We start from the raw sequence: 19,870 nt of genomic DNA on the forward strand, positions 1-19,870 counted from the left end.
GGGAATGGGTAGGAACACTGATACGATGTTAACACAGGGTCACAGCACTTACAGAGGTATTTCCTACCTAAATGACTGGAAAATTCACCCTTCCAGACATTAGGGAGCACTTTGGTGATAATGAGGAAGAGATGCAACCTCAACACATCATGTTCACAGTGCATTTTTTTAAAAAGAAACACAAAGACAATAGGAAAAATAGGAAGGAAGAGCATACCTTTCACTACCTTATCCAGATAGTGAGCTTGGGAGATAAAAGACAGGACATTTAAGGTAGGATTGAATAAGTGCATTGCAGCTTACTATGAGACTGTGCAGGTGCTAGAAAGGCAGAGTTTGCTGTGATATGAAAAGAAAAACCTTGATTATGAGGAGAAAAAAAAAAGGAAGAACGGTGGAGCACAGTGCTCCTCAGTCAAAAGGCTTGAAAAGGCTGTGTTTAGGCATCCAGTCATCTTTGCTCATTAAAATCAGGAAGAGAAACAGGAAAGTTATATATATATACATAGATGTGTTTTTATATAAATATATATATAGGTGAATATGTATATATATCAGAATGCTCTGCTCTGCAAGTCTACCTCCATTTTTCTGACTGCTTTGGTTTTTATCAGGAAAGGCAGAGTCATTTGAATGTGCTCCACCTCACCTGATTGTCTTATATTTTTCCACACAAAGAGGCACAGTTCTGTGACATTATCAGACTGGGAGAGGCTTTTCCCTGGATCTTTGTAATGGTAATACGTTGCATTTATACAGCATCCTCTAGCCCCAGATCAAATTACTTTACAAATATTAAATTAACCTCATGGCAGCTCTATCAGATAGGCAAGTATTAATACACTCATTCCAAGAAGGGCTTAAAAAAAAAGTAAAAAAGAAAGTTATAGATGTCATGGGAGCAGTCACGTGCCCAATTCCCATGGAACATTAATTTGGAAAACCACCTTCTAATTGATTTTCTGGCATCAAACAGAAAGTTGGTGGCAAAGTCATAAGCAGAAGCCCTACCTTAGGGAGTCCTGGTGCATGCCAGCAGGCGGCACTCTCTGTCCTAACACCAGCTGGTCTTTATTAAGAAGAAAAGAGGCTCTGAGTCTTGCATTTCTCTCTTTCAATACCTACTTAATTTCCCTTGTTCTCTTGCCTGCTCCCTGCAATCTCTCAGTTGTGTCCTGGTACCTTTTGAAGAGCTTTTTGTTTCAGGTTCATTCAGGCAGGCTGCCCACCTGGGAGGTCATAGCCCTTCCAGGAATTTCCATCCTGTGAATCTAATGGATCCATTGAAGAACTATTGTCCATAAGCAGGGAGGGATGGGAGGATCAGAGCTAACCTATTATGGGGCAGTTATGAGGCTTGGCAAGGAGGTGAATTAATCCCCCTGGTGTAGTGGGAGTGATGCAGAAAGAACAGTTCACCATCTGCTTGGGTGATGGCTAAAGCCTAGGAGTGTGTCTCTTGGATTTTGATGTCCACAGCAGCTCAACCTGTGAATGGTGCAGCTGATGGCAGTGGAGGCAGCTGCCAGTACCAACCATGTGTCAGTTATGTGTCAATGTTTTCTTGTAATTTGAAAAATAATGGGGCTTTCTATGGAAGTATTCCATGGTAGTAGGAATCTTTCTTTTTTAAACCCATATAGGCTCATTCCCATGTTATACTTCTGGCATTAAAGTATCATCTTGTTCCCCACCAACACTTTTTTGGAAACCCTGTGGGCATGGAGGACATGCTGAGGATTTATGTAGGAGCTCAGAAAAAAACTAGCTTTGTAAGATGTCCCCTGCATCTAAAGGCAGCACCACGCTCAGCTACATGTCACCATATTCCTCCTGGAAGCCACTTCAGATCTGCTACAGGAGGAGCTATGTGAGCATTTTTCACTGTGAAAGTCCTCTCTTTTCACCAAGTTAGCCTGAGTTAACTTGGTTTGCTTTGTCTGAATGCATTGGGAAGGATAACATGAGCATTTCCCTTGGCTCACAGAGAGGGAGGAAAGGAAGAGAGAAGTGAGTGATGCTGCAGGCAGGTCCTTGAGAAGGACTTTCTCCCCAGCACACTCTTCTTCATTTTCCAAATATTCTTTTTCCCTTTATCTTTCCCATGGTGTGAAGTGGACAGAGCCTCAGTGAAATCACTGGAATTCAACCGAAATCACACAAATGTGAAGGAGAGGAGAAAGCAAACATCCATTGCTGAATGGTACAAGAAGTTTATGTAACGGGCAGGAGAAAAGACTGTCTTTAAAGTTCATCTGGGCTTAATATTTACTGTCAAATATGCTGCCAAACTACTTCAGGACAGATTACCTTCAGTTTGATGCAAGATCATGTCAGAACAAAGTGGAAAGCACATATTTTCCACTGACTGCTAGAATCATGGTATCCTCTTGCCCAAAGGTACACATCCAAACCAGAGTAAAGGCAGGGTGGGTGCCAGAGGGTCAAACACAGCTCAACTTCTGCTGTGCATATGCCTGAGTGCTGACTATCTGCTCTGTTGGGCTGAGGGTAGAATCACAGAATAATTAAAGTTGGAAAAGACCTCTAAGATCATTGAGTGCAACCATTAACCTGAAGATGCCAGGTCCCCCACTAAAGTACCTAAGCACCACATCTACAAGGTAGTGAGAACCTTCCCCAGACACTGGCGAGCTTATTTTTATCTTGGGCCATGCATAGACTGAGTTGCTTTATTCGAACGGCACAATTGATGCGTTAGAAAGCTGAGGAGAAGAGATCAGGATCCACCTGTGCCTTGTCTGGATTCCAGCTGCTCCAGCCAAAAGGGAGAGGCACTGATTACGACCCCAGCTATTCAGAACATGTGTGATTATTTATGCAAGAAGGATGATGAAAGGCGAACTTTAAAGGGGCAGATTTCTCAAAAATAAGAGTTTCACTAAGTAAAACAAAACCTAGGCTGATGGTGCCATAAGCAGAAGCCTGTGTGGGACAGGCTGTCTGCCTGTCTGTCTGGGCACTGTTATTGCATACATCACCCGTGCGTGACAGGACCAGATTTTCTAAAGGAGTTAAGCATGTAGCTTTTGTGGAGATCAGTGGGAATTAGGCACTGAGGTGCTTTGAAATCCTGCTGGTAGGCTGTTGATTGTTTGGAGAGAGACCCTGAGGTATTCAGCTGAAGCAACTGAACTTCCAGGGATAGCTTTGTTCTTGTGTCCAGGCTGTTCAAGAATGGTGAACATACCAACTCCACCACACAGAGAAACTCTGCCATCATTTTTCTAAATAACCCTATATGAATCATAAAATTAAGGGTTGTTGGGAGTAAAATGTCATACAAAGAGATTCACATACTAGAGACCAACTCAGCGCAATGCCCACGTAGGCAGAGTGAATTCTCCCCTTACATCTCCAAGGTGGGATGCTGTGGTGGTTTGAAAAACCTTTTCTCTGAGGTAGTAATGGTTTGCCCCACTGATAATACTGGACCAATCAGTAGTCCATGTGCGCCCTACGGAAATTACATGCCCATAGAAACGGAAGAGAAGGTGGTGAAGACAGTTTAGAAGGTGGGTAGCCATGATCTGAGCCACGAGGAGGCAGGGGGCCAGTGAGCCCCTCTGGGGGCCAAGGGCCCCCAGCCCCCAGCCGAGGCTACCGGAGACCCGGTATAGTGTCAAAGCTGGACCAGGTCCCATAATCAAGAGCTGGAAAAGTTTCCTTACTGTCAGCAGCAACAGAAGACACTGAAAGCAGCAGCAGAGCAGTCCTGAACAGAGACAGCGATGGCTAAAAACCAAAAAATAGCCAGCAGCAACGAGATAATGTGAAGCTGGCTGAAAGATGCAGAGATGATCCTGCAGGAGGGAGAGCTGGCAACAAAACGGAGGAAAACTCAACAGAGCTGGTTTGAGGTAAGACTGTATTATTTTCCCAAAAACCAGAGACTCTCTGAAGAGGAGGGGTGTACTTCCAAACCCTTAGGGAGTCCCAAAATGCAGCAGCAGCTAGAGAGAGGGAGAAAGGAGCTGAAAACCCAAAGTTGTCCTGAGAGCTAAGCCAGGACGGAATGCGGAGGAGGTGGCCGTGCCCTCTGCTGCTGCTGTTGCTGATTCTATCAAGCTGTCGAGCTGAGACAGAGCAAAAGAGCGTTGGTAAGACTGAACTGAAAGCTGCCTTCAATGTTCTAACCCAAGAGGAGTGAAGATCTACAAGGAAATCCCCCGAAGGCTCGGGCTCGGGGTTGAAATTTCCACAAAGTAAGAATAAAAGTCCTGACTGCCATACTTAAATCTGCTGCCTCAGGAAAATGAAGGACAGTAACCAGTGCCACAAAAAACTGAAATGAAGGCCTGAGAAGTGACAGAAAGACTTTTCTCTTTTCTTCTTGGACTTTTATTGAAGAAGGGGAGAAATTTAATGTAATGTAAATATATATGTGGGTGTAAATAAACCTTTGTAAATATTTTCCCCTTCCCCCAATAACGAATGGTTGTGTTTAGAAATTAGATTCTTGGGAGTTTCAAACCACCACAGGTGCACAGCACCTGAGGTACTAGCCAGGCAATATCCTCAACTCTATCAAATTTGGGGCCAGGCCTGGGAAATTTCTAAAGTTCTAAAGGGGGTTTACAAGAAGGCTGGAGAGGGACTTTTCACAAGAACATGTAGTCATAGGACAAGGAGGAATGGCCTTAAGCTGAAGGAGGGTAGGTTCAGATTGGGTATTAAGAAGAAATTTTTTAATATAAGCGTGGTGACACATTGGCGCAGGTTGCCCACAGAAACTGTGGATGCCCCATCTGAGCAACCTTGCCTAGTGGAATGTTCCCTGTCCATGGTAGGAGTGTTGAAACTAGATGATCTTTAAGGTCCCTTCCAGGCCCAACCATTCTGTGATTCTATGATTCTTTATTAAACCCATGAAATTTTCTGTGCTGCTTTCTGTGAATCAAACCCTTAGAGCAGCCTACCACAGAGCTGAGCTATAATTTGGCCTTTCAGAGCCCACAGTAAGAGAGTTTATTTCACCTTTAAACTCAATGCTCCTAAAACTCACCATGCTCCTTGGATGTGGTTTGGGCCAGAACAGAAAAAACCTGCAATGTTCCTAACTGTGGATGAATTTGGAATATGCTGGAGAGCCCGTCACAGGAGTCTGGCATTGAGGCTGTTGTCATGGTGTGTTTTGTTCCTTTAAGAAATCAACCAAACCCTTCTACTGGGTTTCAGGATTCCTGCAGTTAGATAATCAACTTTGTGCTCTACTCTCCTGCACTAAGTTCGCTGAATTGGGATGATGAATGCAAGCTTCTGCATCAATTTCCTACTTGGGAGTTAACTGGGGTTCCTCTAATGAAATCTCCGAATGTGAGCAATCAAGCTAGTACATTTGGTGACATGACTCTTCGTAGGAGCAAATAAAATTAATCCACTGGGATCAGAGTTCCTTGTACACCATAAGAAAGAGCCTCCTATGACCTACAAAACAGAAGGATTTCTTACTCTCACACATGCTTGACAGGAAACAGAAGTGTCCCTTATTTGTATCATCCATTTCTACCATGTTACCTGCACACATGGCAATATTGGTAAAGCATCACTTCAGCAATGGGGTTTTATGCTTGTCAGTGCTAAAGCAAACCGGGCCATGACAAAGACATATACGGAATTATTATCAACAGAACAAGTTGCCATGCAGGGAAAATACACAAGGACAAGGGGAATGCTTTCCACATAATGTAATTCCAAGTCAATGTCCTTTCATCTGTGCCAATATAACTAGCTTATTACTCCTGCTAAAGCTATTCAATTTTCTTGGATATTTATGACTTTGCCAAATCTCCTTTACATTCTACACATTCATCAATGAAATATTCTGGAGGAAATAGTGTTTACAGCTTCAGAGGCAGGAGACTATGTACAAATTTGTTGCTAAATCACCATGCAAGAAGATGAGGAGGGGGGAAAGTGAAAAGAAACAGAATTGCTCCAGCACTCTAAGTATCAAAGAATGATTCCTAAACCAAGGCAGTGCTGCAATAGGAAGGCAGTAGCACACGAAATGATAGTGTGCACCAGTAAAATCTCAATGCTGACTGCATTGCAGTGCTGACCTTTCCCATGATAACATGGATTCTTTATACTTAGAGTGAGGAACACTACAAATAAATTTAATTACCATGAAAGATAAAAGCTTGTTGTTGGAAAACAGTCTGAGCATATCAGCTATGTGGAGAAATACCATATACCAAACTAGTGGCATTTTGGTTTTGCAGCAGAACTGATAAAATGGCATTGAGGGTATGAATCAGACTTTTTTTTCTGCATAAATAACTTCCATATAAAATTGTCCCCTGGATTTGGGGCCTTTCGCTGAACTTATTTTTTTCTTTTAAAACCCTTTCATGAATCACGTCTTGCTTTCCAAATCAACTTGCTTGAATAAAAGGCTATAAAATAACATTATAGAAACGCAGGATTTCAATTAACACAGGACTTCTCTCTTAATTTTAAAGTAATTTAAGAAAGGGTTTTTCTTAATCCCTTTCTCACAAAAAGAAATGAAAGCTGCTAGGGACATAGAAAAGAATGCAGAATATGATGACTAATGAGACAGAGGAAGTTTTAAAAGCTAGATATGTTTGATTAGGGGGGTACATGTGGAGGCCATAATGTGATAGAGTGACATTAGCATAAATAAATGATAAGTAGAATTGAGCCACGGATATGGTTTGTACAATTACCCTAATGCTGAAATTAAAATATTGTGATCAGGCTTCATTTCCTGTCTGTCTTTGCGTGTGCAAACACACCTGGTGTTCTAGCAAAGTAAGTGATGTCTACATATAACTAAGCTGATAATCCACACAATAACTACAATGACATTTGCCCAGGTATTGCTAGCGGTTAGTCTTGATGTAGTGTGATTTTCAGCTATCTTGGCATAATGAAAGCAATATAGAGGTAAATTTTCTTGTCTTTAAAAGAAACTGATTAAAATAAAATGACTGGAGGAGAATTCTCACTCTGGAACAGTTGTTCTAAATTCAACTGAATTTTTTCAGGTCCACACAGGTATTATTGAGAACAGAACTGGATTCATTAATTTAGTTTTCTATTAACGTGTAATGAAAGGTATCTGGGGAGTTTAATGTTACTGATTTTATAGCATGACTACAGAATGGGGACTGAAGTGGCTGAGTGCATAACAGTCAGAAAAAAGGAAGAAGGGAAAATGCATTAAGTATTTAAGTGAGATGAAGGAGAAAGGTGAAGCTGAGGCAGTTCATTAATGATGCTGCAAATTTCTTAATGTGAGAACTGAACTTCTTTGCATGATTTAGGCATATTGGTGGCATCTTATTAATAATAATAATAACAGACATGACACTGAGAGCTCATGAATAATGCCAGGTACATGAGAAATACAGAACCAAAGCGAGAGGCGAGTGAAATGGTTAGAAAGGTAGCATAGCAGACAAGGGATAAGCAAGACAGAGTTAAATACCAGCCAGAAATCATGTGACTGCAGTTTCCTCTTTTATACTGGCAAGCAAAGTGACAGTGCAAATAATGGAGCAAATAAAAAGAAAGAAAACTTAAAATCAGATGCATGTTTCTAAAAATGCTGTGACCATAGTAGAGAGGAGTCTTGGAAGCCACAGAAAGACCTCTCAAGAGAGATAAAGTGGGGTGTTTTTAAAAGCTTCTAGCTGACATTTAAAGGCTTGTCAAACACCACATAGGTGTACATCTTGTCTGATAATAAAAAATATATATAGCTATGCCATCAACAAATGAAAGGACATTTTGCCTTGTTCCCACATGAAAATGTATGATGTCAGAACTTGAAATTCAAGAACAAGGGTGCTCATGCTACACTAAGTCACACATATTCAATTAAGCATGCGTCTTCTCTCCTCCCTGATCATCAATTATTCTTTTAAAAGGAGTCGGTTTTTCTTTCTCCCTACCAATAGTGCAGTGCTCTCCGTTCCAGCCCGGGCTGCATTCACACTTGCCATCCCGGCATGTCCCGTGCTCATTGCAGCGTGGGTGACACGCTCGCTGATCACAGGCTGTGCCCATCCATCCCTCCTCACAGCGGCAGGTGCCTCCGACACAAATGCCATGTCCTCCGCAGTCCGCTGCACAAATCTCTGTGGGAGAGGAAAGAAGAGAGAGGAGGGGATATGGGTGGAGAGAAGGGAGAGGGGGAAAATCCAGACTGTTATTGTTAAGAAAAGCAGACACACTTCACTACCTCGCCTTATGGGGCAATGAAAGGAATTCCTGGAGCTCATAACACTAATCCTTCCTGACAATAAGAATCTAATAAGTATATTACAAAAACGAGATGGACATGGATTGCAGGGGTCTGCTGTGATTGATCCTCCTATTTGCTTTCTAATTCTCCTGCACTCCTTGAGCTTTTGTGATCCCCAAATCCAAAGGGGAAGGCTCTTCCAATAAGCAGAACAAAAGTCACATTTAATTAAAATTTGGATAAGTGTTGAAACAATGTACTGATAAAATACTGATCCTAAAGTTAAGTGCTGGCAAAGTCTGTTTATGGCTTGTTAACCCACAGTTCTGGGATGGGATTCATTAAAATCCTTCTTCTCTCTTCAAAATTAATATAGAATATTTCTATTTCTACTGAGTCTGCACATCTACTATGTCCCTATTCTCTTACCACCCCATTAAAAAACCCCTCCCAGGCATTCAGAGGTACCACCATGCCTATTTGGTCAGCCAGCTGCACTGGAATTGATACGATGGTGCTTGTTCCCATGTTTATCAGAGCTAATGAAAGCACAGAGTCATAGCTGGATATTTTGGTACTCACCTCCAAAAAGGACCTTGCCTTTTCAGGGGTTCTGGCCTTCCCACCCTTTGTGAACCCTAGTGGGCATAAGGACATGCACAATGTTTTTGCCTAGCACTAGATTTTTGTCTAAAACCTGGCATAGTCTTGGCATGAATTTGGGAGACTTTGTGTTTTCACCTACACTCTATTTGCCTGGAGAAAAAGAGACTTGGTGGAGAAGAGGTACTCACAAGTAAGGTGTTAAAGTGTCCATTGCCACCATTACTCCATAGGACTGATTTCAAGGGAAAAAAGAAAACCGAAATACTGATGCAGTGCTGTACTGCAGATGAAATGAAATGAATTTATTTCTTCTCCAGACTCATCAACTGACTGCTACTTTCGATCTCTAATAAGCCCTGACTACACTCTCCTCTCCTCAGTTGTAAGAGAGGCAATTCACAGTATTTCAGCCTACCAAGTCTTCTTCCTTCTCTCTGGCTTCTGCCCAGTACTTCTAAATTTCCAAATGTTTTGGCCTCAAGCATTCTGCTTGACTGAGCCATTTTGTAGAATTCACAGGGTAGGGACACAGTTCCTCTTGGGGCCACAGAGAGAAGATGTGAACAGAAGAAATGCTGAGCAGGACTCGGCTGGAAGCACAAAGGGGTACCGTGGTACTCTGCAGAGCACATTTTCTCTCTGTTCCCTGAGCTGTGCACCCCCAGAATGAGTATCTCACACACCAGCCCATTTCCAGTGCCTCTCTTTGTGTCTCTGAGAGTATTAACTGAAGATTTGGACCTCCAGGCTTGTGGTGGAGAGGTGACTGGTATTATACAAGACATTTACTCTGTGTCACTGGCTGCACATAAAATATTCAAAGCTACTCAGCCTGCATTAACATCACACCTGACTGAAATTCAGTCCTACTTAAGTTACCTTTAGTCTTTTGCTAGTTAGTATAACCATTTACAGGACACTTGGGCTGTTCAGGGACTTTTGATATGCTCCTGATACAGGACTGGAACATCCCAGTAAACTCCAGGAGGAAAGTTTTGCACCCTAGCAGAGAGCTGCAAGGTCTTCAGCCCCTTACACTGAAATGGCCTCCAGTCTCCAAGGATCAGAGAGTTCTTTGGACAGCTGTAACTATGATAGTAATGATAGTAATACTTTGAATGTCTAGAAAACACCTGATTTTCCAAATGTGACATGAAAATAATATCTAGCTCCTACCTCCTATACAGCTCAGGGTGGCTGAACAGTTTTCAGTTGAACTTCTTTTGCTGCAGTGTCTTGGATTTCTCCAAACACTCTCAAACATTTAGTTCTATACATTTAAGTCTGTAGTGAAAGAACTTTGGAGTTCAAAGGGCCTTAAGGCACTCAGGAACTTGTCTGTATCACTTAGAGTCAACCTGGAAAAAGTATTTGGGTATCTTAGGTACTTAAACACAGCATGTGCACATACCACTTGCTGCTGAGATGTAAAAGAATCTAATGTAAGTTTTATTTGAAGGAAGTAGAAATTACACTATCAAACACTAAAGGCATGACTGAGGAAGGACTCTTGAGTTGGTGTCAGAACATTTTACTCTGCATCTGGCATCAAGACATAGATTTTCACTGCTCCTAGATGTGAGGGAGGTAATATCATACTACAGTACTCGTTAGGAAGATAAGGAATGGGCAATTATTGACTTGCTAAAGGGTTGGAGCCAGGATGTGTGTGTTTTCTAATCTTTTCCTCAACTGCCAGACAGCACTGCAACTGAGCATGGGTTGGTTAGGATGGTACATGAACACACAGGACCTGCAAGTTGGTTAATATAGCAATAAAGCTGCATTAAAAAAAAAATTGTCTCCCCTTGGCTGACTTGATGAACAAAGTCTGGGGGAGGATAAAGGAAACAGCAGAGAAAAAATGGAAAGTTTCATTTATGCTGCTAAAATTTCAGTAAGCTGTGAAGAAATACCTTAAGAAAGTCTAAGAGTACTGGTATTTAAACCCAAACTCCAAAAAATATTGCTGTAGTCTCTAGTGCTTCCCAGCACTCTTTCACCATAGGGTTACTCTAGTCTTGGGCTGTAATCCCTTCTTTGGTTATTGGTTTATATTTTTTATTCGTAAGTGTTGAACTTTGATCTCATGTAAATTTTCTTGCTTCCAGTTTACCAAGCAATCCAGGGGATGCCAGCTCGGCCACTTCACACCTTTGTTATATCCTGTTCCCAAGCTTTGACCTGCAGGGTCCCATCTCTGAAATGGCAATACCACTGATACCCTCGAGCCCAGCAATGTGCACTGTGAATAACCTCCTCTACTGCTGACTGTGAAGCTCTGAAATTCCAGAAGACAAGTATCTCCAGTGATGGCCAGGCAAATGGGCATTTTGGAGGACTTGGCATCTTGTGACTCCAAAGTCCATGTGAACATCTTAAGGACTTTGTTATTATTTAATTAATAGTTTATCTTTGGTTTGAGAATGTTAATAAGTCTGGCTGAGATGGATGTCAAAATGTTATTTTATAGGATCATAGAACAGTTTGAGTTGGAAGGGACCTTTAAAGATCATCTATTTCCATAGTCAGCGACACTTTCCACTAGACCAGGTAGCTCAGAACCCCAGCCAACCTGACCTTGAATGTTTCCAGGGATGGAGCATTCATCACCTCTCTGGGCAACCTGTGACAGTGTTTCGCCACCCTCTTTGTAAAAACATTCTCCCTCATATCTAATGTAAATCTACCTTCTTTTCAACAATTACCTCTTGTCTTATCACTAGGTTCTATGAAAAGTCTGTCCCCGTCTTTCTTATAAGCTGCCTTAAAGTACTAAAAAGGCCACAACAAGGTCTCCCTAGAGCCTTCCATTCTCCATGCTGAACAACCCCAACTCTCTCAGCCTGTTTCCATAGCAGAGTTACCTCAGCCCTCTGATTATCTTTGCAGCCTCCTCTGGACTCGCTCCAACAGGTCCACATCCTTCTTATGTTGGGTATCCCAGAGCTGGAAGCAGCACTACAGGTTAGGTCTCACAAGAGCAGAGGGGGAGAATCCTCTCCCTCGACCTGCTGGCCACACTGTTTCTGGTGCAGCCCAGGATATGTTTGTCTTTCTGGGCTGTGAGCACATATTATCAGCTCATGTCCAGCTATTCACCCAGCTGCACCCCCAAGCCCTTCTCCTCAGGGTTGCTCTCAATCCCTTCATCCTTCCCTTCATCAGCCTGTATGAATACCAAGGGTTTCCCTGACTCAGGGGTAGCACCTTGTAGATAAAGTAAACAAGGCATAAGGAAGTAAAGTGATGGATCCACAGGTATATGTGAACTCTGAGACAGGTACAAGACCTCCTTGATGTCCTGATATGTAGTCCTGTGTGCTGTGGGTAAGATGGAAAGGCAGCTCATAGCAGGTCAGATATCCACAGATTGGTGATGAAAGAAAAAAAAAAACAGAGATAAAAGGAAACTATCTGGAGTGACAGTCAGAAGCCTTCTTGGAGTAATTTGAAGGTGTGAAACTAGAATAATGGAGTACATTCAAAATTATGAGGAGAGAAAAAAATAACTTCCTGAAAAGTGGAGTCTCTGTGTAGTCATTCCTATGCAAAGGGATAGAAACCCCTTTGGGACATTTACATCTTGACTGAAATATTTTTCAGACAACGTGCTGCCAAGGAACAGTCTTGCACATGTGGGCCAGGGATATGCACTGCATGATGTAAAACAAACAGATCTTAGGCTAACCTAGAACAGGAATGCTGGGAGCATTTTGGGTTTAATCTCCCACCCAGCTGAGATCCCACCCAAACCACCACCCATGCACACAAGAGAGTGCAGACTCCAGGTTATGTATGTGTAATTCACATATAATGGATAGATAAGGTGGTTTGGATTCCCAGGCCCCAAGAGCTGCAATAAAGACTCTCAGCTGTGAAAAACACTTGTGAAGCAAACTACTTACGACAGCCTCCCTAAAATGTAGTTTAATTACTTCTGACAGGGAACCAGGAGCCAGGAACTCTCAAAACTAAATCTTCCATTTAGCTGCCAGTTTAAAGATAGATAGGTACCATACAATTTAAATAGCCTTACAACACTCATCCTGCTGTACGCCCTGGCTCTTTATAACACAGCCCTCTTAAATGCTCACAGGTTTCTAATGGGTGATTAAATAGTCAGAGTAGCTTTTACTTTTGTGGTGATGCTCAAAGAAATGATCAAAATGGATTTCAGATTAAGCTTCCACTTAAATACATGTCTTTTTGGGCAGAATAAGACAGCTAAGGCTGTTTTACAGAAAAGGGCAGGTGAATCGTTTCTTTGTCATTCAGTCCCAGGGACAGAATTTGTCACCTCTGTTCTTATTACAAGCTGCATTTTTTGATACATTTCCCAATTCTGTTTTTAAAATTAGAGGACATGATTAGCTACCATCTGAGCTGCATGAGCAAATGAGAAGGAAAGCTTTTAATTCTCCTAATACAGCATTTACAGACTGGCCAGCTGCACCATATTGCTCCTGCCTATTTAAGCTTAGTTAGAACACTGTTTGTGCATAAAAGACCTGCCTGTTAAATATTTTCACACCAGCTGTTCCTAAAAGGTGACTAAATATTTCCTTTCATCTTTAATCTCTTTCACTGTTTGTATGAACAGCTTAGCCACTCCTTATCCTTTCCTAGAGGAGCACTGTGTTTTACTTCATCTTGCAATGTAGCTCTCAAAGCTGTCTGTAGTCCCATGAAGGAAGGGGATCCTCTGAGTAAATCTGGTGCCCAATTCTAAGAGTAAATATGAGGCTTAATGTATTTTGCTTCCTGACACTTGCGCTTACCAGAGAGCACTGATGGATGTTAATTGATTCATGGATGCAGAGTTTTATCTAAGGAATCAAGTTCATTTCAACGCTACCATCTAGGAGTTTGCCATGTTACTGTCCTGCATTCTCTGAACCTTGCCTCATGTTATGGCAGTCTTACCCAAAGAACTGAATTGAGCCTAGTTGCCTTCTGCGGGTCAAGGAGGAAAGACAGGTAGTTCCAGAGGATGATTCATTTGAAATCTCTTTCATGGAGAACTTCTGGAGCAGACTGTGCTGAAGGCTCTACTGAGTTTTGGGTAGTTTGTCCAGGGGTCTAAGGTGAAAAGGATAATGCCATTCCCAACAGGATTCTGATTATTTTTCATGCAAATAATCAAAACAGAAATTATTTATTTTCAGTTTCAGGACCTGATCTATTCCATCACTGCTCATCCCCACCAGCAACCAGCCCATGACTGGGGCTTTGAGCAACCTGGTGTAGTGGAATGTGGCCCTGCCCATGGCAGGGGGATTTGGACCTAGGAGACTTCAAGGTCCCTTCCAACTCAAACCATTCTGTGATTCTATGATTCCATGATTCTATGAGCCTAGATTCAACTGCCTGCTGGCTAGTTTTTTGACAAATGGCTTTTCTTTTTTTTTCTCATTATCTCTTCATGACTGGAGGAGAGATTTCCCTCTGGTCTGTAAAGGCTGCCTCAGAATTACTCAAGGCTATCTTAAAAATCCTTGAATCCTACCCAAAATCTTGACAGTGGCTGCTGATGTGCCTTAACTTCTCCACAGTGTGTTGCCAAATATTGTACTGTAATTTTATTCTATCTCCATCAGCATGTCTCTGTTGTTGTTCACTTAAAGCTTAAGAATCTCAACTGAGGCCAAGATTATCCTTTTTGTTCTGCGTTTGCACTTTGCCAGGTGTAATGAGGTCACAGTCCATTAACAGCACTTCAGAAGTAAGAATACTAAAGCAATTACTCATACAAATAAAAAACTTGTACCTGATACTTTTTTTTTTGTATATCCTGCTAAAAACTGACCCAAATCTGTCCCATTAAGAATAAAAAGTCTGCTATGTTGCCTTTGATATTTCAGAAGAAAAGTGGGAAAGAAACCTATCAAACACTAACCACCAGTGTAGTGCTTTGTTCATGGCCCTTTTTAATTGATGGAACAGACACATGAGCTTTCAACACAGGAAATGGTATCATCCAGAATTTCATATTATTTTCACATTACATTAAAGAATGGGTTTGGGAGAGGGATAATGATGTTAATTTGTGCTTCATTTATAGCAAATCCATTTTTACATGTTTACCCCTATTCCTCCACAAATCCTCAAACTGGCTTGACAACAGTCTAAAGCTTTCCAGCTTAGAGAAGAGCAATGCAGATGAAAATTTTTCTTTAGCATTCATGTGATGCAGAATCAGAGACTTAGCTGCTTCTGACCTGCCTGTTAAATCCTTTAATAAATATGGATTTAGTGCTAAAATATAAGATCAGGTGAAATTGCTCAGAGCTTCCTGAAAAATGGGTCGGTTCCACTGACCTTCAATATATTAATAGAAAATTTAATAATTAAAAATCTGTCTTAACTGGGATTTTCCCATTTTGAGTTGGCTCATTTGAGGCCATTTCCAGCCTCAGACAGATTTTTCCAGAAAAGATGCAAAGAAGAGAGGCATTGCACAGAGCTAAAAGGCTGAATTTGGTAAGGAGCTAAGCCTTGTTTTCACAACCTGCTTTAGAAGGCAAGTTATGGGGAATATCTGGGAAAAGCAACAAATATAAAGATATGGATTAAAAAAACCCAGAAGGTGCATGATCAGCATGGTTTAGATAACAGTGAAGTGCTAAATACATTCTTCATGATGAAACACATTTTGCAGTGTTATGAAACTCTCATTCCTGTGATTTGATAACTCTGTAGTGACATGAACTCTTTTGCTGTTACTGAAGAAGACATAAAGAACATTAGCTTTTAAAACCATTCTTTTTACCAATGTAATAAGGAAAGGATCAAACTAGGGAGTAAGGGAAAATCTGAAAGGAGACGTCTGGATTTTCTGTCCTTGCCAGTAACAAATCTGTAGCATGAAATCCTCCAAAAACCATCCCAGTTCATTAGCAGCCAGGTTGTGCAAGTTGTGTCCATGTCACTGATTGAGGGGCATGTGTTTTTACTTTCAGAGATCATGTCCTAAAAGCAAAATCTGCATAATTTAATGCCTTTATACAAATAATTTATCTCTTTCTAAAATATACATCAATTATGTAAATATTACTAATGTAGAAATAGTAACTATTATTTATGTCAATAAATGGAAAACCTGTGCTTTTATGAGTGTAATTAAACTTCTGGTACTGAGATGACTCTCCACTCCACTCAAGGGTCTCAATGTATTTTACACAGCTCAGCAAACTGAATATATCTGAAAGGTAACAGCTATTTATTTTCTTTCCATGGAGGAGGAGATCAAGATTAAAGGATGCTCTCTAGAGATTGCAAATGAATCCATCAGCTTTGTATCATTCCTAATCAGGAAGCACACTGACCTTCAGCAACGGTTTTGAAATGTGACTTTGGACACCTGAATTTTCACCTCCTGAACACAAAGCCCTGAGGAGCATCCTGGAGTGCCTGCACTGGGGAATGCATATCCTGTGTTAAAGATCGACCCTAACCAGGACACTTGAGTTGGCCTGAATGCTGATTCTTGCCAGGTCTGCAGAAGGAGGACTGAGTACAGGTATTCAATACATGCGCAGAAGGGAAATCTTTGGAGAAGGGTTGGTGAAGATCCCTAATAAAAGAAAGCATCCATCTCTGGCCCTCAACTAATCAAAAGATAACCCCACTTTAGCTTTTTCCCCCATTCTTCTCCTGGTATTTAGTTCTTTGCTTGCATAAACAGCTTTGTGCTTAACTGAAAGGCTTCTGCAAATCCTGTTCTAGGTATCATCTCTCTCTGGAGATTCAGATCAGGAACCTGGGCTGCTCTGAGCTGCCAAACTTGGAGATGAAGTGTCCACAAAGTACCTCCTCACCAGGTGCCGAGCAGATCCAGGAGATATGTCCATAACTGCCCTAGAACCCACCTTCCATCTCTGAAATGAGTAATGAATGAGTTTGGTATAGTAATATACTACTGTATGCCTGGCCTCCAAGACTGAGCCTCAGACTCTGTAAGCTTACAGCACTGAGCCCAATGGGACTCTTGGAAATTCTTGCTAGAAATAGTAACAGTAAGAACAGGAGCAGTCACTAGCTAGCCCTGTGCTAACGGAACACAGCTCTTACCCGATCTGTCCAGGTGCACAATGTACAGCTGGGATATCTTCTAAAAAAAAATTGCACTTCTAAGTGCAATTTCAGTTTGCTTCATATTTGCATAAAAGTCTTCCAGTTCCTGTTTGAAAAGCTGTAGCTGTGGGATGAAATTCCATTAAACTGGTCTGGTGCCTTTTATCAGCTTCTAGTTTCTGCAGTATTCATACTCTATTTTCATCCTTTCCTTAAATACTAGGGATTGACCATCACATTGTATTTAAAGCATCTTCTCTAAGGATGTGATTTACTTTTGTACTTGTGTCAATCTTCCATTTATTTATTATTATGAACTTTATTTTAAACTGTCTCTTGCTGTTGAAAAGCAGGACATGAAATGCCAAGTATTGTCATGCTTCAGTCTTGGAGCTGAGATTTGTTGAATAAAATAAATTTCCCAAAGTGTAGGATTATATTTTTCTCTTTGATGCTTAATTGAATCTCTGTGCTTTCTGGGATGTGAGGTAAAGCTTCCCAGAGAAGAAACAATTCTTACGTTAGAATTCCTAATCCTAACAAGGCTTCTTCTCTGGACTAATTTTAATTTCCTCCCTGTGTCCACAAGGAAGAGATAATTCGACAGCAGAAAAGCCTTTTACTCATGCTTACTGTTATTAAAAAGAACTAATTTCTTTTCCAATTCTGTACAGTTTGTTTTTTTTCTAAAATCAATTCAACAGAGCATTTACAAATGTGTGTGCTGAAGTGATCACAAGCTAGATTTGCTTGGGATTCCCTTATTCAGAGCTCATACAGTCCCAACGTTGTTTGTTTTTTCTTCAGATAGGATTTCACCAAAGAACTTAGAAATTTTAATTACTCATCTTCTTCAAAAGGAGACGGAACATGTATGAAACATGCAGGGCTGACATATCCAGAAGTTAGATGTCTGTCTATCCACACAAATGAGATGCAGCAGCAGCTGTTCCAAAAGGTTTGTGTCTGCTGTGCTGTCCATATGCCTCAACACTGGTCTGAAAGGATCACTTTAACAGAAAAGCAGCAGAGCTCTCTCCAAAGCATTTTCGAACTTTCATCTCTCAAGATCATTAGAGAGGTGCTCATTAGTGCAAATTGTGATGATAGTTTTTAGAGTATGAACATCTTGCAACCTGGAAGGGGGCAGAAAGACTATACTAATTCCAGTGCATCCACTTCAGACAGCTTATTTAATCATGGATTTCCAGCCTTCAGTAGACACTGATACACTATATGACAATCACTGGTCTTACATTGTTTTTTTCCTGCTTAGTTTTGATGTTATTCTGTTTTACCTACCCCCAGATTATTTTCCTTATTATTTAACGTCAGACATTCCACTCCCCCCGCCATGGGTAGGGACACCTTCCACTAGACCAAGCGGCTCAAAACCTCATCCAAGCTGGTCTCGAACACTTTCAGGGATGGGGCATCCACAGCTTCTCTGGGCAACCTATTTCAGTGCCTATTTCAGTGTGATTTGATGAAGCTGAAAACATCCAATAAACCTTTGAAGAAACTCTGATCATGATGAGCTCCAGATGGGTTGGAGTGTAAGGAAATAGTCACAGGAGCTATCCACCAACAACAGCATGGAATTGACTGAATGGCAGCAGAGAAGCCGTGACATGGAACCTATGACAATCCTTGCTGAGCCAAATGAGTGAGGTATGAGACGATAGTCTTGAGCATTATCAAGACAGATCACAGGCAGAGACTGCACACAAATATCCACCCTGCTGACACTGCAGCAGTATTCTGGTTAAAAGTGGGAACTGTCAGAAGCAGAGGTCTAGACTCACAAATTAAGAGGATGTCTACACAGTCTTTTGTGAGTTGGTTACAGAGGGATTGGCTAAATGTACTGAATGACATTTATCTTCAGTTCAAAAGATGCATTACTGCCATAGAGCAATTCTAAGCCTGCAGGAATACATGCTGATTCCTATGGTTTTATGAGCATGACCTATTCCAAGCAGTGATTATAACATTTCAGGTTCCCAGCTGGCTCGATCAACTGGTTTTATCTCCAAAAGAACCTGAAGAGCCATTTCACATCATGCTTGCAGGACAGTAGTTTTGTGCTCAGTGACAGCAGGATTACACTTACTGTGTCAAAGAAGTGACTTAGTACTTTTTTAAAAAGCAGTAACAGACATTCCATTGTAGAAAAGGGACTAAGCTATGACCAGTCCCCATGTTGGCATGATGTAAGTCTAGAAAGTGTAAGGACTCTAAGGCTTCTCCTTTCAAAGACAAAGTCAGAGAAAAAGCCAAAGTTTGGTTATTTGAGACTCAGTGATACAAGTGATAAGTTCTCAGTGATACAAGTAAATGTGCTAATTGTTCAGTCATCCTCAAAACATGCTATTTTCACAGTAGCCTGTTTTAAACATGGAACTTAACATCTTCCTGTGGTGCTGTGAAATTCTTCAAATTAGCCATGCTAACATGAACCCTCCTTAGTCCAGTCCATCACTAGTGTTTTCAGCCAGAAAAGTCCACACCACAAAGCATAATTAATACAAACAAAAAGAACTTTTGAGCTCATAGTGTGACTGCTGAGGTCACATTTGGAGATAGGGAAGAATGTTGAACTAAAACTGGCATGCTGGGAATTAGCCCTAATTGTTGTTGAAAACAAATAGGGCATGGAATAGTCTACCCATTGTCCTTTGTGGGGGTCCATAAATTTGCATTGATTACTGCTGATATGAGAGACAAGCCCTACTCATCACAGAATGACCAAGGTCAGTGAGAATCAGGGACTGCTTGTTGCACCACTGGACACACACTATTCTCAGCCTGAGACATGAGCTAATCAGACCAAATGCTTTGTGATCTAATGGTCAGAGCCAGACTGATGATATCATTGCTTCCACTAGTTTTGGCCAAGTTTGAAATGACAACTAGAATGCAAGTCTTCAGGTCCTTCAATCTTCCCTTAGT

At 41.3% G+C, this 19,870-nt stretch overlaps 1 protein-coding gene across 1 annotated transcript in view; it reads right to left on the reverse strand.

The window, feature by feature from the left end:
• TENM4 (teneurin transmembrane protein 4) overlaps positions 1-19,870 on the reverse strand; it is a 349,236-nt gene that overhangs the window by 118,953 nt on the left and 210,413 nt on the right. The window contains exon 12 of the mRNA XM_018071344.2: positions 7,944-8,129. Coding sequence (XP_017926833.1) covers positions 7,944-8,129 — 186 coding nt within the window. The remainder of the gene's footprint in view (positions 1-7,943; positions 8,130-19,870) is intronic.

Source organism: Manacus vitellinus, unplaced genomic scaffold, assembly GCF_001715985.3.
Source record: "Manacus vitellinus isolate BGI_N305 unplaced genomic scaffold, ASM171598v3 scaffold_2_pilon, whole genome shotgun sequence".
In the NCBI taxonomy this organism is placed as follows: domain Eukaryota; kingdom Metazoa; phylum Chordata; class Aves; order Passeriformes; family Pipridae; genus Manacus; species Manacus vitellinus.